This window comes from Diabrotica virgifera, chromosome 1, assembly GCF_917563875.1.
Source record: "Diabrotica virgifera virgifera chromosome 1, PGI_DIABVI_V3a".
Classification (NCBI taxonomy): Eukaryota; Metazoa; Arthropoda; class Insecta; order Coleoptera; family Chrysomelidae; genus Diabrotica; species Diabrotica virgifera.
In genome coordinates, this window is record NC_065443.1 from 245,306,912 (window position 1) to 245,328,673 (window position 21,762).

At 35.6% G+C, this 21,762-nt stretch overlaps 1 protein-coding gene across 4 annotated transcripts in view; it reads left to right on the forward strand.

Moving 5' to 3' along the window:
* The window catches only part of LOC114347815 (sialin-like), a 104,419-nt gene that overhangs the window by 61,814 nt on the left and 20,843 nt on the right, over positions 1-21,762 (forward strand). For 2 of the 4 annotated variants that reach the window (XM_028298511.2, XM_028298685.2), the window contains exons 7-8: positions 7,129-7,370; positions 8,857-10,020. The exons of 1 other annotated variant lie outside the window; for it this stretch is intronic. In XM_028298511.2, the coding sequence (XP_028154312.1) occupies positions 7,129-7,370; positions 8,857-9,012 (398 nt within the window). In that variant the 3' untranslated portion in view covers positions 9,013-10,020. Of the gene's footprint in view, positions 1-7,128; positions 7,371-8,856; positions 10,021-21,762 lie in introns of those variants that run through there. One more of the 4 variants, XM_028298563.2, reaches the window with a different exon arrangement.

Here is a 21,762-nt window from a genome sequence, read left to right on the forward strand (position 1 = left end):
GCCTCTAGGACCGATTATTGTACCATGCGTCCTGTTTCGTTGGAACAAGCTATTCAGTTGATTAGAGAGGAGGATAATATTAGGCATTATCAGACAAATCAAAGTTTTAATATTAATCATAATAATGGTAACAATAATTTTACTTGAAAATCAGCAAATCATAATTTTAATCAATATCAGTCATTTTCTGAACCAAATATTCAATATACCCAACCAAGAATGCTCCAACCGTCGACATCCAACTTCCAACCAAATATGAATCAATCAAACTTTGACTACCGGCCTCAATTTCCCAGAGGTCCTGTCCAAATGCAAAGACACCCAAATCCCCCTCAACCAAGATAGTTCACTAATTCTCAAGTTTTCGGCAAGCCAAAAAATGTTTGGAAATCTAATCCAAATAATGCTCAGCCCAAGCCTACTCCTATGAGTATATCTACACGAAATACGACCCCACAGTCTCGACAAAACTATAACCAGGTATAATATGTTCCAAAACACAGGCCGCCAGCCAAACTTTTATCATGAAGAATTATTTAACACTGATGTACTTCCTGAAAAAGAACAGGACAATCAAAATTTTTCTAATTCTAACATTTAATACATAGACGATGACGATTCTCAAAATTTTCACGAAAACGACCCGGCCAATGACACCCCCTGGTTAGAAATCAACGTTTTACCAACAATAAAAAAGGTTTCCTACCTTATGTTAAACTTTCCAATCCCCCTATAATGCTATTAATTGATACAGGGTCATCAAAATCCTTTTTAAGAACCGAAATTACACAAAAGTGTTATAGAGATAAGATATACGTAGAACCTTTCAGAGTATCTTCAGTATTTCAGACATATAATCGAAAACATTGTGCAATGGTTCCCATATTTTCAGATTTTAAAAAATCTGGCGATTTTAAATTCCACCTTTTTACTTTTCATGACACATTCGATGGCCTTATAGGCATAGATAACTTAAAATTGTTAGAAGCTCAGTTGGACTTTACGAATTCTAAATTAATTACTCCAGAGACCGCTTTGCCAATACAATATCTAGAAATTAACCTCACTATTTTTGAAAATAAAATTGATCCTCACAGTCATAATGTAACCAACATTCTAGACTCTCAATCAAACGGTAATACTTTAATTCCCACAATTTATTTAAATAATTGTGAAATCTCTTCTACAGATGACGAAATAAAATTTTCTGTCTACACCGACCCAAAGTACACTTTTTGAGTATAACTCTTATGACCTATTTTATGCCGATAATATACAAATAGACGAACTAACAAAGCAGATATTAATAATCTTATTCGAACTGACCACCTCAATCCTGAGGAGAAACCACAGTTTACAAAAGTAAAGACAAATAGTAATGCCAACGCTTTATCTAGAATTGAAATAAACGGAATGGGACGTTTCATCGCCGCCGGTTCATCGCCGCCGTTTCGATGCCGCCGGTTCATCGCCATTCCATTTCATCGCCGTCATATCTCGCATTTCCTAGAATTCCTAATTAATACTAAAAATAAATAATAATTGCAACTGTCGAAAATTCGGAAATATATCAGATAGCGATTAATTGACTGGCGATGAATCGGCCGGCATCGGAATCGAAATGGCGGCATCGAAACGGCGGCGATGAAACGTTTTAGACACGAAATAAATACTAATGAAATTATAAAATACATGGAAAACCTGAATAACAACAACCAACCTATGGAAAACGAATCGATGATTGCAAATGCAAGAGATTTGCAAAGCATAGTTAACGAAAATCAAGAGAATGAAGAAGCAGAAGAAAATATAGAAAAAGAAAATGAAATGGACGGACAAATCCGCGACAGAAATAACGTTAATGACGATGATGACAACGATACCATTCATACAAGTGAAGAAGATCCGGTATTAGGAATGAAGATTACATAAAGAAGCCTTAATTCTTTTGACCACCAAATTATTATTAACTTTGTTTTACATTCTTCAGCCAAACCAAAAACTGAACAACTTTTTCCTAACAAAAAACGTCTTCATATACAGATCTCCATCAATGACATAGAAAACGACAGTATAAAAACATTTTTAAGAATTATATTCATCCAAAATACACATACGGTGTATATTTTCAAAAACGAGAATACATTCCCCAAATTCTCGAAGTATTGCGAAATACTTTCAAAAGTTCCTCGTACAAATTGATTCAGTGCAATACTGTTCTAAGAGACATTACTGACAAAGACGAACAGCATCAAACTATTAGACAATACCATGAGGGAAAAACAAATCATCGTGGAATACTTGAAACAGAAACTAAACTTAGACAGCTTTTTTATTGGCCCACCATGAAAACTGATATCACAGATTTCATAAATCATTGTGGAATTTGTCAGACCAACAAATATGACCGAAACCCTCCACAACAGAAATTATCTATTACTCCAACACCGTCAAAACCTTTAGAAATTATATTTTGTGACACCTTATCTGCACAAGGAGTCAAATTTTGGACAATTATTGACACTTTCTCAAAGTATGCACAAGCCAATCACTTCCAGCATTAACTGGCATCGAAATAACAAGAGCATTCCTAATATTCATGTCTCATCATGGCGTTCCTTCTTTTGTTATAATGGACAGAGGAACTGAATTAAAAAATTCGGTTGTTCAGGAATTTTTTTGATGTTCACAAAGTCAAAACGCATTACGTTACAACAAATAGTACCCAGTCAAAAGGTGCTATTGAAAGATTTCACTCAACCATTATCGAACATCTCGGAATTATAAGAGCAAAAAATAATAATAAGATCGACATCTTAAACGACATGGTATATGCAGTTTTAGGATACAATAACACCATGCATTCTGTTACCAAGCAAAAGCCTATTGACATTTTGAATGGTCATCTAAATTCGAAAGATATATTTGACATAAATCTGGACCAAATTATCATTAATAACTATATACAAAATCACAGACAAACAACTACAGAAATTTACAAAAGTTTAAAAAACAGGCTAATCTCTCGAAAAGGATCTACAATAGAATATCACAATAAAGGTCGACATGAACCATTGGAATACACACCTGACACAGACGTTTATAAGAAAAACACAACATTAACCAGAAATAAACTTAATCCCAAATTTTAACAAGAAAAAGTTATCGAAAACGAAAACTTAAAAGTAAAAGTAAATAATAACAAATCATTATATAAACACAACCTAAGAAGACCAAAAACTAATCGAGGAACCTTGTTACAGGACCCTACTGCTCTTAATGACCCTGGCCCTTCCACTAGCAAGGATGCAAGAGGTCCAAATAACTAGTTTAGGAACAGCCAAGGTTAAATCTAAAATACATACATTTCTTCATTATTATGATGTTTCTCCTATAGGTAGTGAAATATAATCTATAAGATATGCTTACGATAATGTAACAGTTGCAATTCAATCCGGCCTCAGCCATCCCTATTATCAAGAACTTGATAACTTTGATCGTGCTCTACTTTTCCAATTAAAATCCGCTGAACAAAAATTTAATCCTTTGATGCCATCTTTTAGATCAAAAAGAGGTCTTATAGACGGCTTAGGATCTATAATAAAAAGTATCTCTGGTAACCTTGACTCTAGTGACGCAAAGTTCTATGATCAAGCCATGCTTGATCTCCAAAATAATAATCAAAAACTTGTTAAAAAAGTAAATCAACAAATTTCTCTGACTAAAGATATCATATCAAATTTTAATGAAACATTTACTCTTATAAGGAATAACCAAGAAACTATTTTTATGGGTATAGAAAAAATACGCACACCTTTAAATAAATTTCTATTCGATTTCAGTGACTATTTGCAGACAAGGAATATACTAGATCAGTTAAATTTGAGCTTAAACGTTATTTTACAACTTTTAAATGAAATAGAAAATGCTGTGATCTTTGCAAGACTTAGAATTTTGCATAATAGCATTATTGATAAAAATGAATTAAATTCCATTATAGAAACTGTTCTAAAATTCCATACAAAAGATGAAGTACTCTTTCAAAATTTTAATAATATATATAAATATTATGACATTTTAAAAACAGAAGCCTATTACTCTGAAACACAAATCGTTTTCGCTGTTTACTTTCCTATTGTTCACCCAGAAGTCTTCTCCTGTTATCATCATCTTTATTCCATCCCGACGTCAAACCACAGTACCATTATACCTCGGAACACCTTTCTGACCATGAATGAAAATTATTATCAGTATCAATCGCTGCCCTGTCTGGATCTGAAGCCAAATTTCTACTGCACTGAGGGAGATTTTACTGCTGGAATTGAGAAAGGGGACTGCATCTTTCAATTATTGCAACTACAGACTAGTCCTACAACTTGCCAAAGGACTCCCGTCCTAATATCTGAAAATTTAATACAACAAATTGACGATTCACATTACATTGCTATTTTCATTAATCAAATGAAAATTGAGACAATATGTCAGAAGACAGATTTCATCACACTAATAGGAAATTTCCTGATTTCCATTCCGTACCAATGCCAGTTTAAAGTAGACAAGAAGACATTTATTAATAAAAATACAGTTATCCAAGGCCAAACACTTCTCCTTCCTGAGTTGAGAGTCTCTAATGCCAAAGAAGAAGAAGAAGTGCCAGAAATTATTTTAAAAGATATCTCGCTCGATAAGATCCACACAATCCAAAGAAAACAGAATCGAATTCAACCGGTGGTACTGAAACATCTAAAAGATCGTCCTGTCAACCATTGGAGTATCATAACATATATCTTACTAATGATCATTGTTATCTCAATAGTCGTCCAGTATATTAATTTCATTCAAAAAGAAATCCATACCCAGTACAAAATGACCACTCTACAGAAGAAGATGATGCTACAGTTCCTGTACCTAATACAAGAGCATTTTTCATTCCATGAAATATGCCTAGAACTGGCATGGGAGGAGTTATGGAAGCCGCCCCTGTATATGTGCAAAGACCTATAGTGTGCTGATTTTGCATTATGGTTCATTGAACTATGGTATTAATAATTAAAACTAATTATTAGTTTGCATTTTTGTAATTGTTGGTTTTATTTTCAATAATTACGTTTTGTTCAATTTATACATTCATTCTGTTCATAGACTTCGTAGTAGAAACATTGCTCTTTAAATTCATAATTGTACTTTTAATTACGTATTTTGTATTTTCCAAAATAAATAATCTTTTTTAAAAATAAGTGTTCCTGTCGGAAACTTATAAGTCGTGTGAAGTCTTTCATGATGATTCTTATTTTACATAATACTAGACTGTGGTCACTAGCTACATCTGATGAGTTCATGCATCGTACTTCGATTATTTTTGATGGGTATATCTGGTGGTCTACTGTCTGTTGGTAGACAAATAAATATATCTAGGTCACGAAATTAAGATAGGTAAGGACAATCAAACAACCGAAGTATCCAGAAGAATAATACAAGGATGGGCAGCATACGGAGCTCTTAGGAACGTTTTTAAGAGTGATATTCCAACTAATATGAAGAAAAAAGTTTTCGACCAATGCGTGCTACCGGTGATGACCTATGGTGCAGAAACATTATCGCTCACAAAGAAAAACGCACAAAAACTAAAAGTAGCGCAGAGAAGAATGGAGCGATCAATGATAGGGGCCACTCTGCGAGACAGAATTAGAAACGAAGATCTACGAGCTAAGACCAAAGTCATAGACGTCACTGAAAGAAGCTGTAACTTAAAATGGAAATGGGTTGGACACGTTCCCAGAATGAAGGACGGGAGATGGACTCGTAAACTAGTTGAATGGAGACCAAGAGCCGATAAACGTAGCAGAAGAAGACCACCAACACGATGGCAAAATGACTTTGGGCAACCCACGAAGGACAACAAAAAACTGGATACAAAAAGCACAAGATAGAACACTTTGGAGACAAACAGGGGAGGCCTATGTTTAGCAGTGGACTGAGAGAGGCTGATGATGATGATGATATCTGTTGGTTACAACATAATTTATCATAGATCTTTGTCTGCGGGTGTTATTTAATGTATATTTGTGTTAGTCTTTGTGGCCAAGAAAGGTGATTCTGAGTTCGTTATTCGTAAACTTATATCTGTATTTTTTAAATTAATAATTTCCATAGATTCTAATAAAGGTAGCTTAAAGCCTTTATTTTGGATATGTAGAATTTGAAATTGGTCATTAAAGGAATGATTATGATCTAAAAGGTGAAGTGCGTCGGTGACGCCCAAAATCCCGACAGCCAAAATCCCGACGGCCAAAACACTGACACGCCAGAATCCCGACAGGCCAAAATCCGGACATGCAACAATTCTCGCATAAGTAAAAATTCCGACCACTACATTTTGAATATTTATTGTTTCCTTTTCAAATTGCAATACCAAATCATATTATAGAGTATTGAAATTGAAAAATTATTACTTACTAATAAGTACGGGTACTAATTATTATTATGTATTTTAAAAGAACAAAATATTTAAACACTTCATTTTTATATTGAAATGGAAGCTTGTAACTGACATCATAATATATATTACATGAAAGTAAACTCAGGATTTGATTATACATATTATATTATTGGCAAAAAAAATAATTTAATTCATATACCCATGTTAGAAATTTTATTTAGAAAATTAGTTCATATTAAATGGTAAATACTTGTGTTTAGTAACAAAAAATAAAAAACAGATGGCCATAAACAAAAAAAAAACAAGAAATTAATGTAATTATATGTTAAAAAAAAATATCAAACCTGTCGGGATTCTGGCCTTTAGGGATTTTGGCCTGTCGGGATTCTGGCTGTCGGGATTTTGAGGTAGACCCGAAGTGCGTATGTAGAATCTGTAGAATCTATAGGGCTTTAAAAAACAGATTCTACGTATGCACTTCACCTTCTGAAAGAAGCAACATAAAAAGTAAATTGGGTAGCATAAACGAGAAACTATATATTATGTAAAAAGCTTATAAAGAAAACTTTTCAAAATTCAATGAACGGTAAAAAAATAGATTTATATTTATAGTATATTTTAGATGGTTGGTTAATGGTGAGGTCTGTAGATTAGAAAATACTCAATCTAAAACCACTTAATTATTTTAGCTCACGTAATACCTGGTATATTGCTGCTTATCATCAGCTTCATCGGTTGTAGTTGGATCCCAATCATAATCTTGCTGACCCTAAGCTTGGGTTTTAATGGCGCATGTGTTCAAAATACGTTAATCAACCCACAAGATCTGGCTCCCAACTTTTCTGGCACGATCTACGCTATAAACAGCTTCTTCGCTGGAATGACAGGTTTCATAGTGCCAACACTAAATGGCGAATTCACCAAAAATGAAGTAAGTATCATTGATATTTTTAATTTATACTTTTACTTTAAATTCGCCAGTTTTACTTTAAATTATCAAAATTATATTGCAACAAAATATAAATATAAACGTCTAATAAATTTTAATCGACGAATAACTATCTTCTTCTTCTTCTTCTTCTTCTTATAATATGCCTCTTGGCCTGTTCCTTACCGATTTTGCGCTTGTATTCGTAGCTGTGATGTTGACTGTTAGCATCTCGCCACCTTTTAAAGGGCCTTCCTATTGGTCGCTTGCCTGTTGGCTACGAATCCCTGGCTATACGGGCTATTCTCTCGCTGTCCATTCTCGTTACATGCTGATTCCACTCTCGTCGTCTCTGTCTTCCCCACCGTACTATATCTTGTATGTTACAGAGATCTCTTATTCTGTCGTTCGGTATTCTGTTTCTCAGTGTTTTCCCAGTTATTGACCTCAGCGTTCTCATTTCTGATGTTCTCAGTATCCTCTTGGTTTCTGCTGTGTCACATCTTGTTTCTATCGCGTACGTCATGATCGGTCTTACACATGATTTGTATATGCGTACTTTCCCTTCCAGCCTCATATCTTTGTTTCTCCAGATGACATCCCTCAGACACCCTGACACGTAATTGGCTTTATTTGCTTGCTTTCGGACGCTCTCTTTAACATCTCCATAACTACATATTTCGATTCCCAGATATTGGAATCTCGAGATTTGTTCAATTATTTCGTTGTTAATTACTAATTTGCATCTTATGGGTTCCCTTGACACTACCAGGGATTTTGTCTTGGCTGTTGATATTTTCATGTTGTAGTTCTTCGCCACTGTATTGAAAGTTTGTGCCATTCGCTGTAGGTTATCCTGGTTATCGGAGATTAACATTGCGTCGTCAGCATAACAGAGGATTTTTATTTATTTTTCCGCCATCTTATATCCACTTACGAATAACTATTCATTGATTTATTTGTTGTTGGCGAAACCGGACCTAGATGTTGCATTTTTTGGCCAACAGTAATATACTGATGATCCAAAACAATGAATACTACACTTGTCTACGGTCTGGTTTCACCAACAACAAATAAATCAATGCATAGTTATTTATCAAATAAAATTTATTAGGCGTTTATATTTTTATTATGTTCCAATATATAATTTTGATAATTTAAAGTTAAACTGACTAATCTACTTTATTTATAGATATTTAGAGCGAGAATAACTTGCCAATTTACTCGAAGAGTAAATATTTATTTGATAAATAAATAAAATAAGTCTTATTTGACGTTAGTAAAATGGAGAAATGTCAGTTTGTTGGTCGAATAACTTTATTCATAAAATAAATTACTATTTGTCGTTGGTGAAACCGGCCATAAATAACAATAAATTTTGTCTAAATCTAAGTATTAAAAGAAGTTTTAATAAAGCAGTATAAATACCTATAAAATAAATATTTTAAAAATATTTTACGCAAATTTTAAGAAAGTTATTTATTTTTAGAGTGGAATCACCCAATGGTCGTATACATTTATAATAGGAGGCGCCGTCTACTGCGCTTCAGGAGTCATTTGGATCGTCTTTGGTTCTGTTGAAGAACAAGCTTTTAACCGAAAAGGACAACCTACTGCTACTACTACTACAGAAAATACTACGTGATAAATAATTGTAGTGTGTGTAAAATATATTATTTGTAATAGTTATTTATGTACCAAGTCAGTAAAGAGTCTTTACTGACGTGGTGCATACAAAATTTTATCGCCAATCATAAAAATATTAACACTTACTTAATTACATCCCAATGAAAAAAGAGTGTGTGTACTTGTTACGCACGTAAGACGTTATATTTCTATTATTATGATTTCAACGAAATAAATATATTTTAAACAGTTTAATCGTATTTTTATTTAAATATTAAACCAATTTTCACACTTAAAATAAAATACCAAAAATTAGAAATACCGTTAATAGTTACGTTATGTTTATTAAGTGTAGCCTACCGTAGCGCAGTTGCTTTTCCCTTGATGAATAGTAGAAAATCTAAATAAATATATTTGCTACCGAATTATCATTAATATCTGTCACCGACCTATATACATATAATCAAATTAACAAAAACACCATTTCATAATATACAATTTGTATTTGCATTAATACAAAACTTAAAATATTTAAGAATTTTATTAATTTAGAGGAAATAAAAATTTCGTGTGACAGTAATGACGATGGTAGAAAGCTTTTGCATGATGGCCGATTTCGATGTTTAATCGATAGTTGTTATCAATATTGAATAAGTACCTAATTACTAAATCTGTAAAATTTTGATTTATGTTTTATGAATATAATTGCAAAATACTACAGAATTTCAATTTCTGACATAAATTTAATTAACAATAACGTAGATTTTGAACAATATTTTTAATAATTAAAGTAAATACAATTATTTAAGTTCACTGAAATAAATAATCGATTACTGCCATCGACCACTTACATTCAATCTCAGTTTATTTTGATTAATCGCGGCAGGTAAAGTAAAATTCTTCTTTCAGTACAATAAAATGTTACTTTACTGCCGCAAATGGCGTCAAATGAGTACAGTAATGAATGACTTTAGTGACGGTTGGCGATAAAATATTTTATTATACAATAAATTATATTATTATTTTTTGTATGTAGTTTTTTTTTATATATTTCATTATTCTGGAAGACCAGATTAGAAAATTTATTATATAATTACCTATATGGTCTCACTAAAACATTAATAAATTTCTACTAGACCAGGCGGGATTTGTGAAAAAACGTCTGTTTTTGGATGTGCGAGGTGGCATTCGGATTTTTGCAGATAAAGTTAGGTGACACCTTCAGTAATAATAATTGACTTATGCTCCTTCTCAAATATCCCGGAACATTAATGAAAAAATGAAAATATTTAAAAATTTCGAAAAACATTGATTTTTTTCTGCTTTCTTTGCTTATATGTAACTTTAAAACGATTCGTTTTAGAATAAAGTCATATAGAAATAAAATAAATACAGGGTGTCCCGCACAGATTGGTCATAAATTATACCACAGATTCTGGGGTCAAAAATATGTTGATTGAACCTAACTTACTTTAGTATAAATGTGCTCATAAAAAAAGTTATAGCCCTTTGAAACTACAAAATGAAAATCGATTTTTTTTAATATATCGAAAACTATTAGAGATTTGTTATTGAAAATGGACAGGTATCATTCATATGGCAGGAACATCTTAAAACAAAATTATAGTGAAGTTTGTCCACCCCATAAAAATTTTATGGGGGTTTTGTTCCTTTAAACCCCCCCAAACTTTTGTGTACGTTCCAATTAATGTATTATTGTGGTACCATTAGTTAAACACACCGTTTATAAAACTGTTTTGCCTCTTAGTATTTTTTCGATAAACCAGTTTTTATCGAGATGCGGCTTCTTTTTTAATATATTTACATAAAAATTTTAAGGGGGTTTTGCTCCTTTAAACCCCCCAAATGTTTGTGTACGTTCCAATTAAACTATTACTGCGGTACCATTAGTTAAACACAGTATTTATAAAACTTTTTGCCTCTTAGTCTTTTTTTGACAAGTCACTTTTTATCGAGACGTAGCTTTTTTCCAAAATATATCTAAAAATGTAAATTATACATAAATTTTCATATTATTAACAGGTCTCTATAATCGTACTTAACCATATACAAATATGTGGTGGATTCGACAAATATTCAAAATATGTCGATAAACACTGGCTTATCGAAAAAGTACTAAGAGGCAAAAAAGTTTTACAACCATTGTGTTTAACTAATGGTGCCACAATAATAATTTAATTGGAACGTACAGAAAAGTTTGGGGGGTTTAAAGGAACAAAACCCCCATAAAATTTATATGGGGTGCACAAATTTCACTTTAATTTTTTTTAAGATGTTGCTGTCATAAAAATGCCACATGTCCATTTTCAATAAAAAATCTCTAAGAGTTTTCGATATATGAAAAAAAATCGGTTTTCATTTTGTAACTTCAAAGGGCTGTAACTTTTTTTGTGTGCACTATTGTATATAGGTAAGTGAGGTCCAATCAACCTATTTTTGACCCCAGAATCTACGTTATAATTTATGACCAATCTTTTCGGGACACCCTGTATAATTTAATTTTGTATGATATATGACTGGTCAAAAATGTCTTAAGGTATTACCTTTTCTGCAATATATCAATAAATACAAAATAAGGGGACAAAATACACATGTTGTTATTCAATGTTTCTTAACCACTTTGGTGGCACTTAGAACCTTAGCAATTCGCTTAGAAAATTCCTATAACTTACTTAAACGGTCTACCAAATTTCATTAAAATCGACCGAATAGATTTTGCATAATAAATTTGCAATCTAAATGTTTTGAAAAAAGTTGAAATTTTTAAAAATCTTTCTGAACAAAAAGTAGACCATTTAGAAGTTGGCTAATTTTTTTACATATAAGAGGTGTCCTACCCATCTAATACACTTCACAGAATTAAAATCGGATTATTTAAGGGGCCTCAGAAATGTTTTAAAATTATAAACAATTTTTTGGCTTATAAACAAATAGCTTTGTTTAATAATAAAAAAATTAATTTTTAGCAATGTAAATAATTAAAACCGGTATAATTTGACTTACCGGTTAACTTTTAAATGCTGTCGGCAGAATTGCTATTTAATTTTTTATTCAAAAGCTATTCGCGTTCAAAAAATTTCTATTTTTCAATTTTTTGAAAGTTCCACCGCGTTTATCTCGAATACTATGCATCCTACGAAAAAACTTGTAAAAATATTTTATGCTTAGAATGGCCCAAACAATATAAAAATGTTTTATCTTGCGAAAAATCGATGTTATGTAATTCCTCAAGTTTTTTGTTTATACAATCTTATCGACATCCGGATCAACTGTTACCCAAAAAAATTCGTGTTCTACGGGTCAAAAAACATAAAAAAAAACTTGGTAAGTCCATCTAAATAAAGGAGTCCTTAGCACCCTCACCTGGCCACAGCACTAATTTGTTTATGAGCCAAAAAATTGTTTATAACTTTAAAACATTACTGAGGCTGCTTAAATAATCCGATTTCATTTCTGTAAGAAGTGAATTAGATAGGTGGAGTGCTTATTTAGATGTAAAAAAATTGACAAATCATTATATGTTCTAGTTTTTGTTGTGCAAGATTTTAAAAATTTTAATTTTTTAAAAAAAGTTTAAATTGCAAAATTATCATGAAAAATCTAGTAAGTCAATCTTAATGAAATTTAGTGGACGGTTTTAGCACATTACAAAAATTTTCTAAGCGAATTAGGAAGGTTCCAAGTGTAACCTAAGTGATGGAAAAACATTTAATAAGGACAGGTTTGTTTTGCCCCCTTATTTTATATTTATTGCTATTTTGCCACAAGGGTGATAAATTAATACATTTTTTACCAATCGTATCTGATAGAAAATTTAATTATCTTTGTTTTATTCGTATAACACTTTGTTCCAAAATAAATCGTTTTAAAGTTATAAGCAAAGAAAATAGAAAAAAAAACGAAGTTTCTTGAAATTTTTAAATATTTCATTTTTTTTTATTAATGTTCCGGGCATATTTGAGAAGGAGCATAAGTCAATTATTATTAACGAAGTTATCACCTAACTTTATCCGCAAAAATCCGAATGCCACCTCTCACATCCACCTAAAAACAGATCCTTACTGGTCTATACGTGAAATAGCTTTGCAGCAACTTAGCAAAGTTAAAACATCTAGAGAATTGAAAAACGTCAACTTTGTGACAAATAACCAATAACGGGATCTTAAATCTGTATTAATTAAATGCGAAACTATAGTTTTAATATCCATTTAATTTACTTATCAAAATCAACTTAATCCCAAACAAAATTAATATGATTAAATAGATACAGTAGAACCCCGCAAATAAGAACTAATTGGGGGGACAGCCTCTTCGCGATGATTCTTATTTTACATAATACTAGGCTGTGGCCACTACCTACATCTGCGGAGTTCAGGCATCTTACGTTGATTATTTTTGATGAGTAGGTACCTCCTCTGTTGGTTACAACAAATTCTATCTATAGATCTTTGTCTACGGGTGTTATTGACTGTATATCTGTGTTGGCCTTTGTGGTCAAAAAAGGTGCTGTTTTCTAAGTTCCTCTCCCAGGGACTGTAATTCTACCTCGACGACGGTGGGAGGGCCGAGTAACCGGTCGTGGTCTCTAAAAAATTGTGAGGGGAGCACGACCGATGAAACCAAGAACAGTTCCAGCGTCCAGCGACTGTGCACCGGGTGGTCGCCGGACACCGCCGCTGGACGCTAAAAGGCGGCGCAACTGAGGCGAGCAGTTGCGACGCCTTCGCCTTCAGCAGTCGTATTTCACCCTCCAACTTCCCTGCGACTACTCTAATTCCTAAAGTTAATCTCGCCCACTCCAGCGTTGTGGCCGGGGGTCGATGGTGGAGCCCCACGCACCATGCGGGGGCTCTGCCGTCGAACTCCGATCACAAATCTCTATTCGAAATCTTTTTCGACATACCCATAACGAGTAGCCGCCATGTCTTACCCCGCCAAAGTACCTTTCCCAACACACATCCACTCCCAATCCCGCGTAACAGTGGAGGCAGCAGTTACGCGGAAATTCCAGGTAGCCTGTGAATACAGGCTGCTACTGCGTCCGGAGGCAACCGTGATAAAAAGCCTAGAGGAGTAAACCTCAATAAAATAATCCCCACTATCACGGTGGAAGGCATCGTGCCAAAGATATGAGAGATGCGAGGGTTAGAGCATCACAAACGATCCCTTCGGGATACCTGGCGACCTCCCGAAGAACCTAGCCTTAACGTGGTAAGGGCGCACTGCCACGTCGGACGCGTAGCACGTCCCGACTCGTGGGAATTCATATGAATAAAACCAACTCAAAAAAACCTAAAGGAAAAAATAACGACGACCAAAGGCAAAAGGACAATGACGACGCATTAATTAGTAAAATTGAGAATAGGGAAGAACAGTCGCAAGACGGCACAATAGATGAAGATGAGCTGAGAAAGTTTGAAAGGGAATTGCTACAACGGCACGATCAACAGCCTAAACTAAACAGGTCGGGTGCCATAAAGCACTCGACACTTGTAGGGGAAGAAATTAATACAAGAGAAGAAGAAGAAAAAGAGGAGGAAGAGAAAGAAGAGGAAGATCCCTCGGTGAAAATCCTGGAAGCGAAAGCCTTCACAGAAAGTCACGATGAAAAAACGGAAGAAGAAAGGGGAGGAACTTGGGAAGATATAGAGGAGAGTGTTTTAACAGCCTTCTTGTTCGACGAAGAGGACAGAAGAGAAATGCAGCAAATGAAAAAAAGAAAAGGGGACAGCCTTGAGATAAATGAAAAATTCAAAAAAGAAAAACTTGAAGAAAGCAAAAAATATCCAGAAGAAACCGACAGGGAAAAGGTCCAACGGAAAATGAAACAAATACTCGATATACTTAATACAGAAGGCCCAATAGAGGACGAAAGAATAAGAATGAAAAAACTCATAGGGGAAATTAACTCTATGCAAAACAGAAAAATTAGCCCAAATCAAACAACACAAGGGGAGGAGAAAAATATAAGATGCGAACAATGTAAAATTAAGATCGAGCAAGAGAGACAAAGAAAAGAAACAGAAAAAATAATAGGAATTGTAAACAAGGGAGGAGACATAGACACCTTTAGTCAAATCCACGAGAAGAAATGGGAGGACAAGGTGTTTGAAAAAACGAAGTGGGAACATGGGGGACTGCAAGAGACAATTGAAAAAAAAGAATGCATAATAATAACTAAAAACGAAATAAAAGACGGAGGGGTAGAGGGCGTCATAAGAACGCTCAGGGAAGAAGTAGCAGAAATCATTGAGGAATGCAAAGTGGGCGACATAGAGTACATAGAAAATGTAAAGAAAAGCTCTATGGCCAACCAAAGGAGGCAGTGGTACACATATGTAACCAAAGTGGGTGAACAGGGAATGTATGAAATGGCTGTAAAGGCCATAAATATAATAAAAAAAAGGGAGAAGCCCCCGGAAACCGTTAGAGTCATCGTTAACAACGAGATAAATAAGGAAGATGTGCGAAAAGCTCTCGAATTTGTGGGGAGAAAAGAAAATATAGTATGGGAAATAGTTATCAGAGGGAAGGAGATGGATAAAGGGGAGAGGCATGAGCAGGAAGAAGCGCTCCTAATCAAAACGGGGGGGAAATCATACACTGATGTATTAAAAGAGATGAATCAGAAAATTGATATAGGGAAGATTGGCTTAAAAGTAAATAGGCTAAAAAAAACAGAAGGGGGAGACATCCTCGTAAAACTAAAGGGGAAGGGAGCAGCGGAGAAACTGAAGAAGGAGATGGACAGTAAAATAACGGGAATGAGCATGGCTGTTCGGAAGAAAGAAAATTATTTTTCCATCACGGCAATAGACCCTGGGTTTACAGAAGAACAGCTAATAAGCGCGATAACAACATATACCGGTATCCCCGAGGATGAAATAGATGTCAAAACGCTACGTATAAATAGGCATGGGGAACAGGTGGCGACCATAGCCGTACGCCCCTCAAAAGCAGAAGAGCTACGGAGGTATAGAACGATAGTAATAGGTTGGGTTATATGCCCCATAATGGAACGCCATACGCCAGTAAGGTGTTATAAGTGCCTCCATTATGGTCACAGCACCTATGAGTGCACAGGGGAGAGCAGGGTAGCATGCTGCTACAACTGCTTTAAAAACGGGCATACAGCGGTGCAGTGTAGCAGCACTGCGTACTGCTTAACTTGTAAGGAAGAGGGTCATAGAATGGACCGCATGACATGCCCAGCCTATAGGGCGTGGGTGTACGGCAGGGGAGGGGAAAGGGAACACATAAAACATTAAAAGAAACAAAAGCGAAAGGGTGAGAAGTGGTTTCCTGATGAACGGAGGTGGGTCCGTATACAGCCCACCAGTGAAACAGGAAATCACCTTTTATAGGGTAAATTTATCGATTTTAATCATACATATTTTTATTTATTTATTTAATTTATTTGAAAATTTTATCTATACACATTTTATTTATATAAATTTTATTTATATAAAATTTAATTTCACATATAATTTTAAAAATCTTAGTGTGTTGTGTATTGTCCAGTATACCATTTTAATCTTTTATTTATTTATTTACCTATTTATTCATTTTATATTTACACCTTTATTTTATTTATATTTATTGTGTTCAATATATACAAACGGATACGGGTCAACTCTCTAGGGAACTGAACCAAAAATGAACCTCAAGGATCAACCTGGTATAAGGATAATGCAGGTGAACGTGGGCCGCGCAAAACGGGCACACGATCTCGTCCACGCGAAAGCCTGCACGCTAAAAATAGACTTACTCATCGTCCCGGAACCTAACAAAAAAATAACGTCGGACGGTGGCTGGGTGCAGGATACAAACAAAAACGTGGCGGTGCTCTTCAGAAATAAAGATCTTGGCGTGCGTGGCATAGTCAGGGGCGGAAATTATATTCTCATTAAGATGAAGGATTTTTGTCTCCTGGCATGCTACATATCTCCAAACATACCCATCAGAGACTACAAACAAAAAGTAGATGAAATAATGAGCATCGCTACAAGAGAGAAGCAAATAATGATTGTCGGGGACATCAACGCAAAATCTAGGTCATGGGGCTCTCCCATGAATGATGAGAAGGGAGAGTTCTGGAATGAATGGATAGCCCAGGCTAGCCTCCATGTACTCAACAACAACAAACCCACATTCGTAAGAGGGGCTAGCAAATCACATATTGATGTAACCATTGCAACCGAAAGGCTATCCAGACGCATAAAAAATTGGGATGTCCTCGACGAACAGTTATTCACCTACCACTGTTACATAACGTACGAGGTGATGGTTAAAGGGAGGGTTCTAAGAAAACCGATAGGTCGAAGAGAGAAAATATTAAACAAAAACAGGTACCTGTCGGAGATTAAAAAAATCGACGAAGATGCAATTACAGATCTCGGCCAACTTAGGAAGACACTCGCTAATGCCGTAGAGTTGGCCACAGAAAAGACAAAAAATAACGAAAGAACCCCCTATTGGTGGACGGATGAGATAAGAGAACTACGGGAAGTGTGCCTCCGAGCTCGGAGGAATTACACAAGAAGCCAGGGCAACCCCGAGCTCAATGAGATATATAAAACAGCGAAGAGGAATCTAAACAACAAAATAAAGAAAGAGAAAAAGGAAAGGTGGCAGAATCTGATAGACGCGCTAGAAAATGACATATGGGGAGACGCATACAAAATAACAATGAAGTCTCTCAAAATGATCGCCCCATACAGACTAGACGAAGACCAGCGGCGTGAATCCGCGGAACTTCTCTTTCCTGCCAAGGAGGAGCAAGCTTTCTTGAAGATTTTCCCCACGGTAGTGGAGGAGTTTACGGAGGAAGAAATAAAAGCCGCTGGTCAGGAAATCAAATCGGGTAAAGCTCCCGGCCCCGATGGTCTGCCACCCGAGGCACTGAAGATAATAGCAACAGAGAAACCAGGTTTGATCAGAAGAGTATTTAACAATCTACTGCGGAATCAAGAGTTTCCCAGGGAATTAAAGGAAGCAAATCTGGTATTGCTACTCAAGCCTGGGAAACCCCCCGACTCGGCATCCTCCTACAGGCCGATATGCCTTCTAGACTGTCTTGGCAAGTTTTATGAGATTCTTGTGAAGAAGAGGCTGGAAGGGGTATTGGCAAGTGAGAGAGCTCTATCCAGTCAACAATTCGGATTTCGAAAAGGTCGATCAGCAGTAGACGCAGCGATCTGGATTAGAGACGCGGCACAAATAAGTAGAAAGAGGTGGGTGGTACTTGTTCTATTGGACATTAAAAATGCCTTCAACTCGGCGAACTGGGGCCTCATCATCGACAGGATTGTCGAGCTGGGGGCCCCGGATTACATGTCCAATATAATAAAGGACTACCTATCGGAAAGAAGCGTATGCATAACGAAGAAAAATAAGATGAATATGACTGCTGGAGTACCCCAAGGGTCAGTCCTGGGACCCACATTATGGAACATATTATACAATGGGGTACTAGAGGTAAATAGAACACTAGGAGTAAGGGCAATAGCATACGCAGACGACCTAGCCCTACTAATCGAGGACGACACGAATCGGGGCATCATACATAAAGTAAACACAGCAATAGAAAAAACCGCGAAATGGATAGAGAACAACGATTTAAAATTGGCAGTAGAAAAGACTGAGATAATTATCTTGAGGGGACGGCGGGATCGAAAAGACATTAATTTTCGGTTCAGAGGCTCCGAACTAAAACCCCAGAAAACAGTTAAGTATTTGGGAATAATCTTCGACGACAGAAGGTCATTCGGCCCACATATACATGAAGCATGTCGGAAAGCGGAGGCAAGGACCTCAGTCCTACAAAAATTAATGCCGAATATAGGAGGCCCTGGATCACACAAACGGGCAGTAATGCTACAATCCATTATGTCAATAATATTATACGGGGCTCCAGTATGGCATGAAGTTGTAAATAAAGCCAAATACAGAGACATGCTTCTCAGAGCACAAAGAAAACCCCTGATCAGAGTGTGCAGCGCGTACAGAACCGTATCAACCGTTGCTCTACAGGTAGTGGCCGGAGCTGTGCCGGTGCACATTCTGACAGAGGAGAGGGTACGAATGCATCGAAGGGGTAACGGAGCTATAAGTTCAGGACCAGAAGAAAGAAGAAGAAGCCTGGAAAGTTGGCAGGATCAGTGGTCAAGAGAAACAGGCAAAGCCGCCTGGACGAGGACCCTTATCCCTGATGTAGTGAGGTGGTATGAATGCAGACACAGGCGCGTTAACTATTATTTCACACAATTTTTGACGGGCCATGGATCCTTTCGGGCATATACATATCGTATAAGAAAGACTGAGGACGATCTGTGTACCGAGTGTGGAGTGGTAGATGACGCGTACCACGTGATATTCGTATGCCCTGTATATCATGCAGGGCGAACCTCGCTGCAGCTGAGGATGGGGTCCCCTCTGGGTGAGCCCCAAGAATTAATGCATAAAGCCATTATGAATGAAAAAATGTTTGACTTGATCATTGGATTTGTCACTGAAACGATGAAGCATAAGGAAGAAAGAGAGAGGAGACTCCAACAAAGATAATCTGTTTGTATTTCTTTTGAACATGTGTCGTTTTGCACCGACCGGGGTGGGCAGTCAATATACAACTCCCACTTCTGCCGGGGCAGTGTCCTTTAAAATAAAAGGATTTTTAATCCCAGTGTTAGTAAATGTTAGATGTTTTGTTTTTCATGTGTTTATATCTTATGTTGTGAGTGTATAGATGAATGGGCCACTCCTACAGGGGGTGGGGAATGAAAGTTTAGTTGTTCTCACTGGCTGTTTAGTAATTCTTTGCCAGTTTACGGTGGATGGGATGATAGCGTGGTCGCGCCTCCTCACCCATTATCATGCAGATAGGTCGGTTGCCTTACGGACCCTGGCTGGCTGCATGCGTGGATGGGGTGGCGAAACCGGGTTGTCATGACAGTCACAGAGCGCACGCAGAGAGTGCTAGATGGGGTGACGAGCAAAGCTGGTGGGTCAGAGCTATGCCCGCTAAGGTCGGTTCCTGGCCCGCCGGTTGGAGAAAGAGGAGGTGAGTTTAGTTGGTAGGCGGCTTGCTACGGTTAGGCGTAGAGAGTTGAATCCAACACACCTGGGACACCTTCCCAGAAGTCTTTAGAAGATTCTCACCTCCCAAAAAAAAAAAAAAAAAAAAAAAAAAAAACCAGTTTTTATCGAGATGCGGCTTCTTTTTTAATATATTTACATAAAAATTTTAAGGGGGTTTTGCTCCTTTAAACCCCCCAAATGTTTGTGTACGTTCCAATTAAACTATTACTGCGGTACCATTAGTTAAACACAGTATTTATAAAACTTTTTGCCTCTTAGTCTTTTTTTGACAAGTCACTTTTTATCGAGACGTAGCTTTTTTCCAAAATATATCTAAAAATGTAAATTATACATAAATTTTCATATTATTAACAGGTCTCTATAATCGTACTTAACCATATACAAATATGTGGTGGATTCGACAAATATTCAAAATATGTCGATAAACACTGGCTTATCGAAAAAGTACTAAGAGGCAAAAAAGTTTTACAACCATTGTGTTTAACTAATGGTGCCACAATAATAATTTAATTGGAACGTACAGAAAAGTTTGGGGGGTTTAAAGGAACAAAACCCCCATAAAATTTATATGGGGTGCACAAATTTCACTTTAATTTTTTTTAAGATGTTGCTGTCATAAAAATGCCACATGTCCATTTTCAATAAAAAATCTCTAAGAGTTTTCGATATATGAAAAAAAATCGGTTTTCATTTTGTAACTTCAAAGGGCTGTAACTTTTTTTGTGTGCACTATTGTATATAGGTAAGTGAGGTCCAATCAACCTATTTTTGACCCCAGAATCTACGTTATAATTTATGACCAATCTTTTCGGGACACCCTGTATAATTTAATTTTGTATGATATATGACTGGTCAAAAATGTCTTAAGGTATTACCTTTTCTGCAATATATCAATAAATACAAAATAAGGGGACAAAATACACATGTTGTTATTCAATGTTTCTTAACCACTTTGGTGGCACTTAGAACCTTAGCAATTCGCTTAGAAAATTCCTATAACTTACTTAAACGGTCTACCAAATTTCATTAAAATCGACCGAATAGATTTTGCATAATAAATTTGCAATCTAAATGTTTTGAAAAAAGTTGAAATTTTTAAAAATCTTTCTGAACAAAAAGTAGACCATTTAGAAGTTGGCTAATTTTTTTACATATAAGAGGTGTCCTACCCATCTAATACACTTCACAGAATTAAAATCGGATTATTTAAGGGGCCTCAGAAATGTTTTAAAATTATAAACAATTTTTTGGCTTATAAACAAATAGCTTTGTTTAATAATAAAAAAATTAATTTTTAGCAATGTAAATAATTAAAACCGGTATAATTTGACTTACCGGTTAACTTTTAAATGCTGTCGGCAGAATTGCTATTTAATTTTTTATTCAAAAGCTATTCGCGTTCAAAAAATTTCTATTTTTCAATTTTTTGAAAGTTCCACCGCGTTTATCTCGAATACTATGCATCCTACGAAAAAACTTGTAAAAATATTTTATGCTTAGAATGGCCCAAACAATATAAAAATGTTTTATCTTGCGAAAAATCGATGTTATGTAATTCCTCAAGTTTTTTGTTTATACAATCTTATCGACATCCGGATCAACTGTTACCCAAAAAAATTCGTGTTCTACGGGTCAAAAAACATAAAAAAAA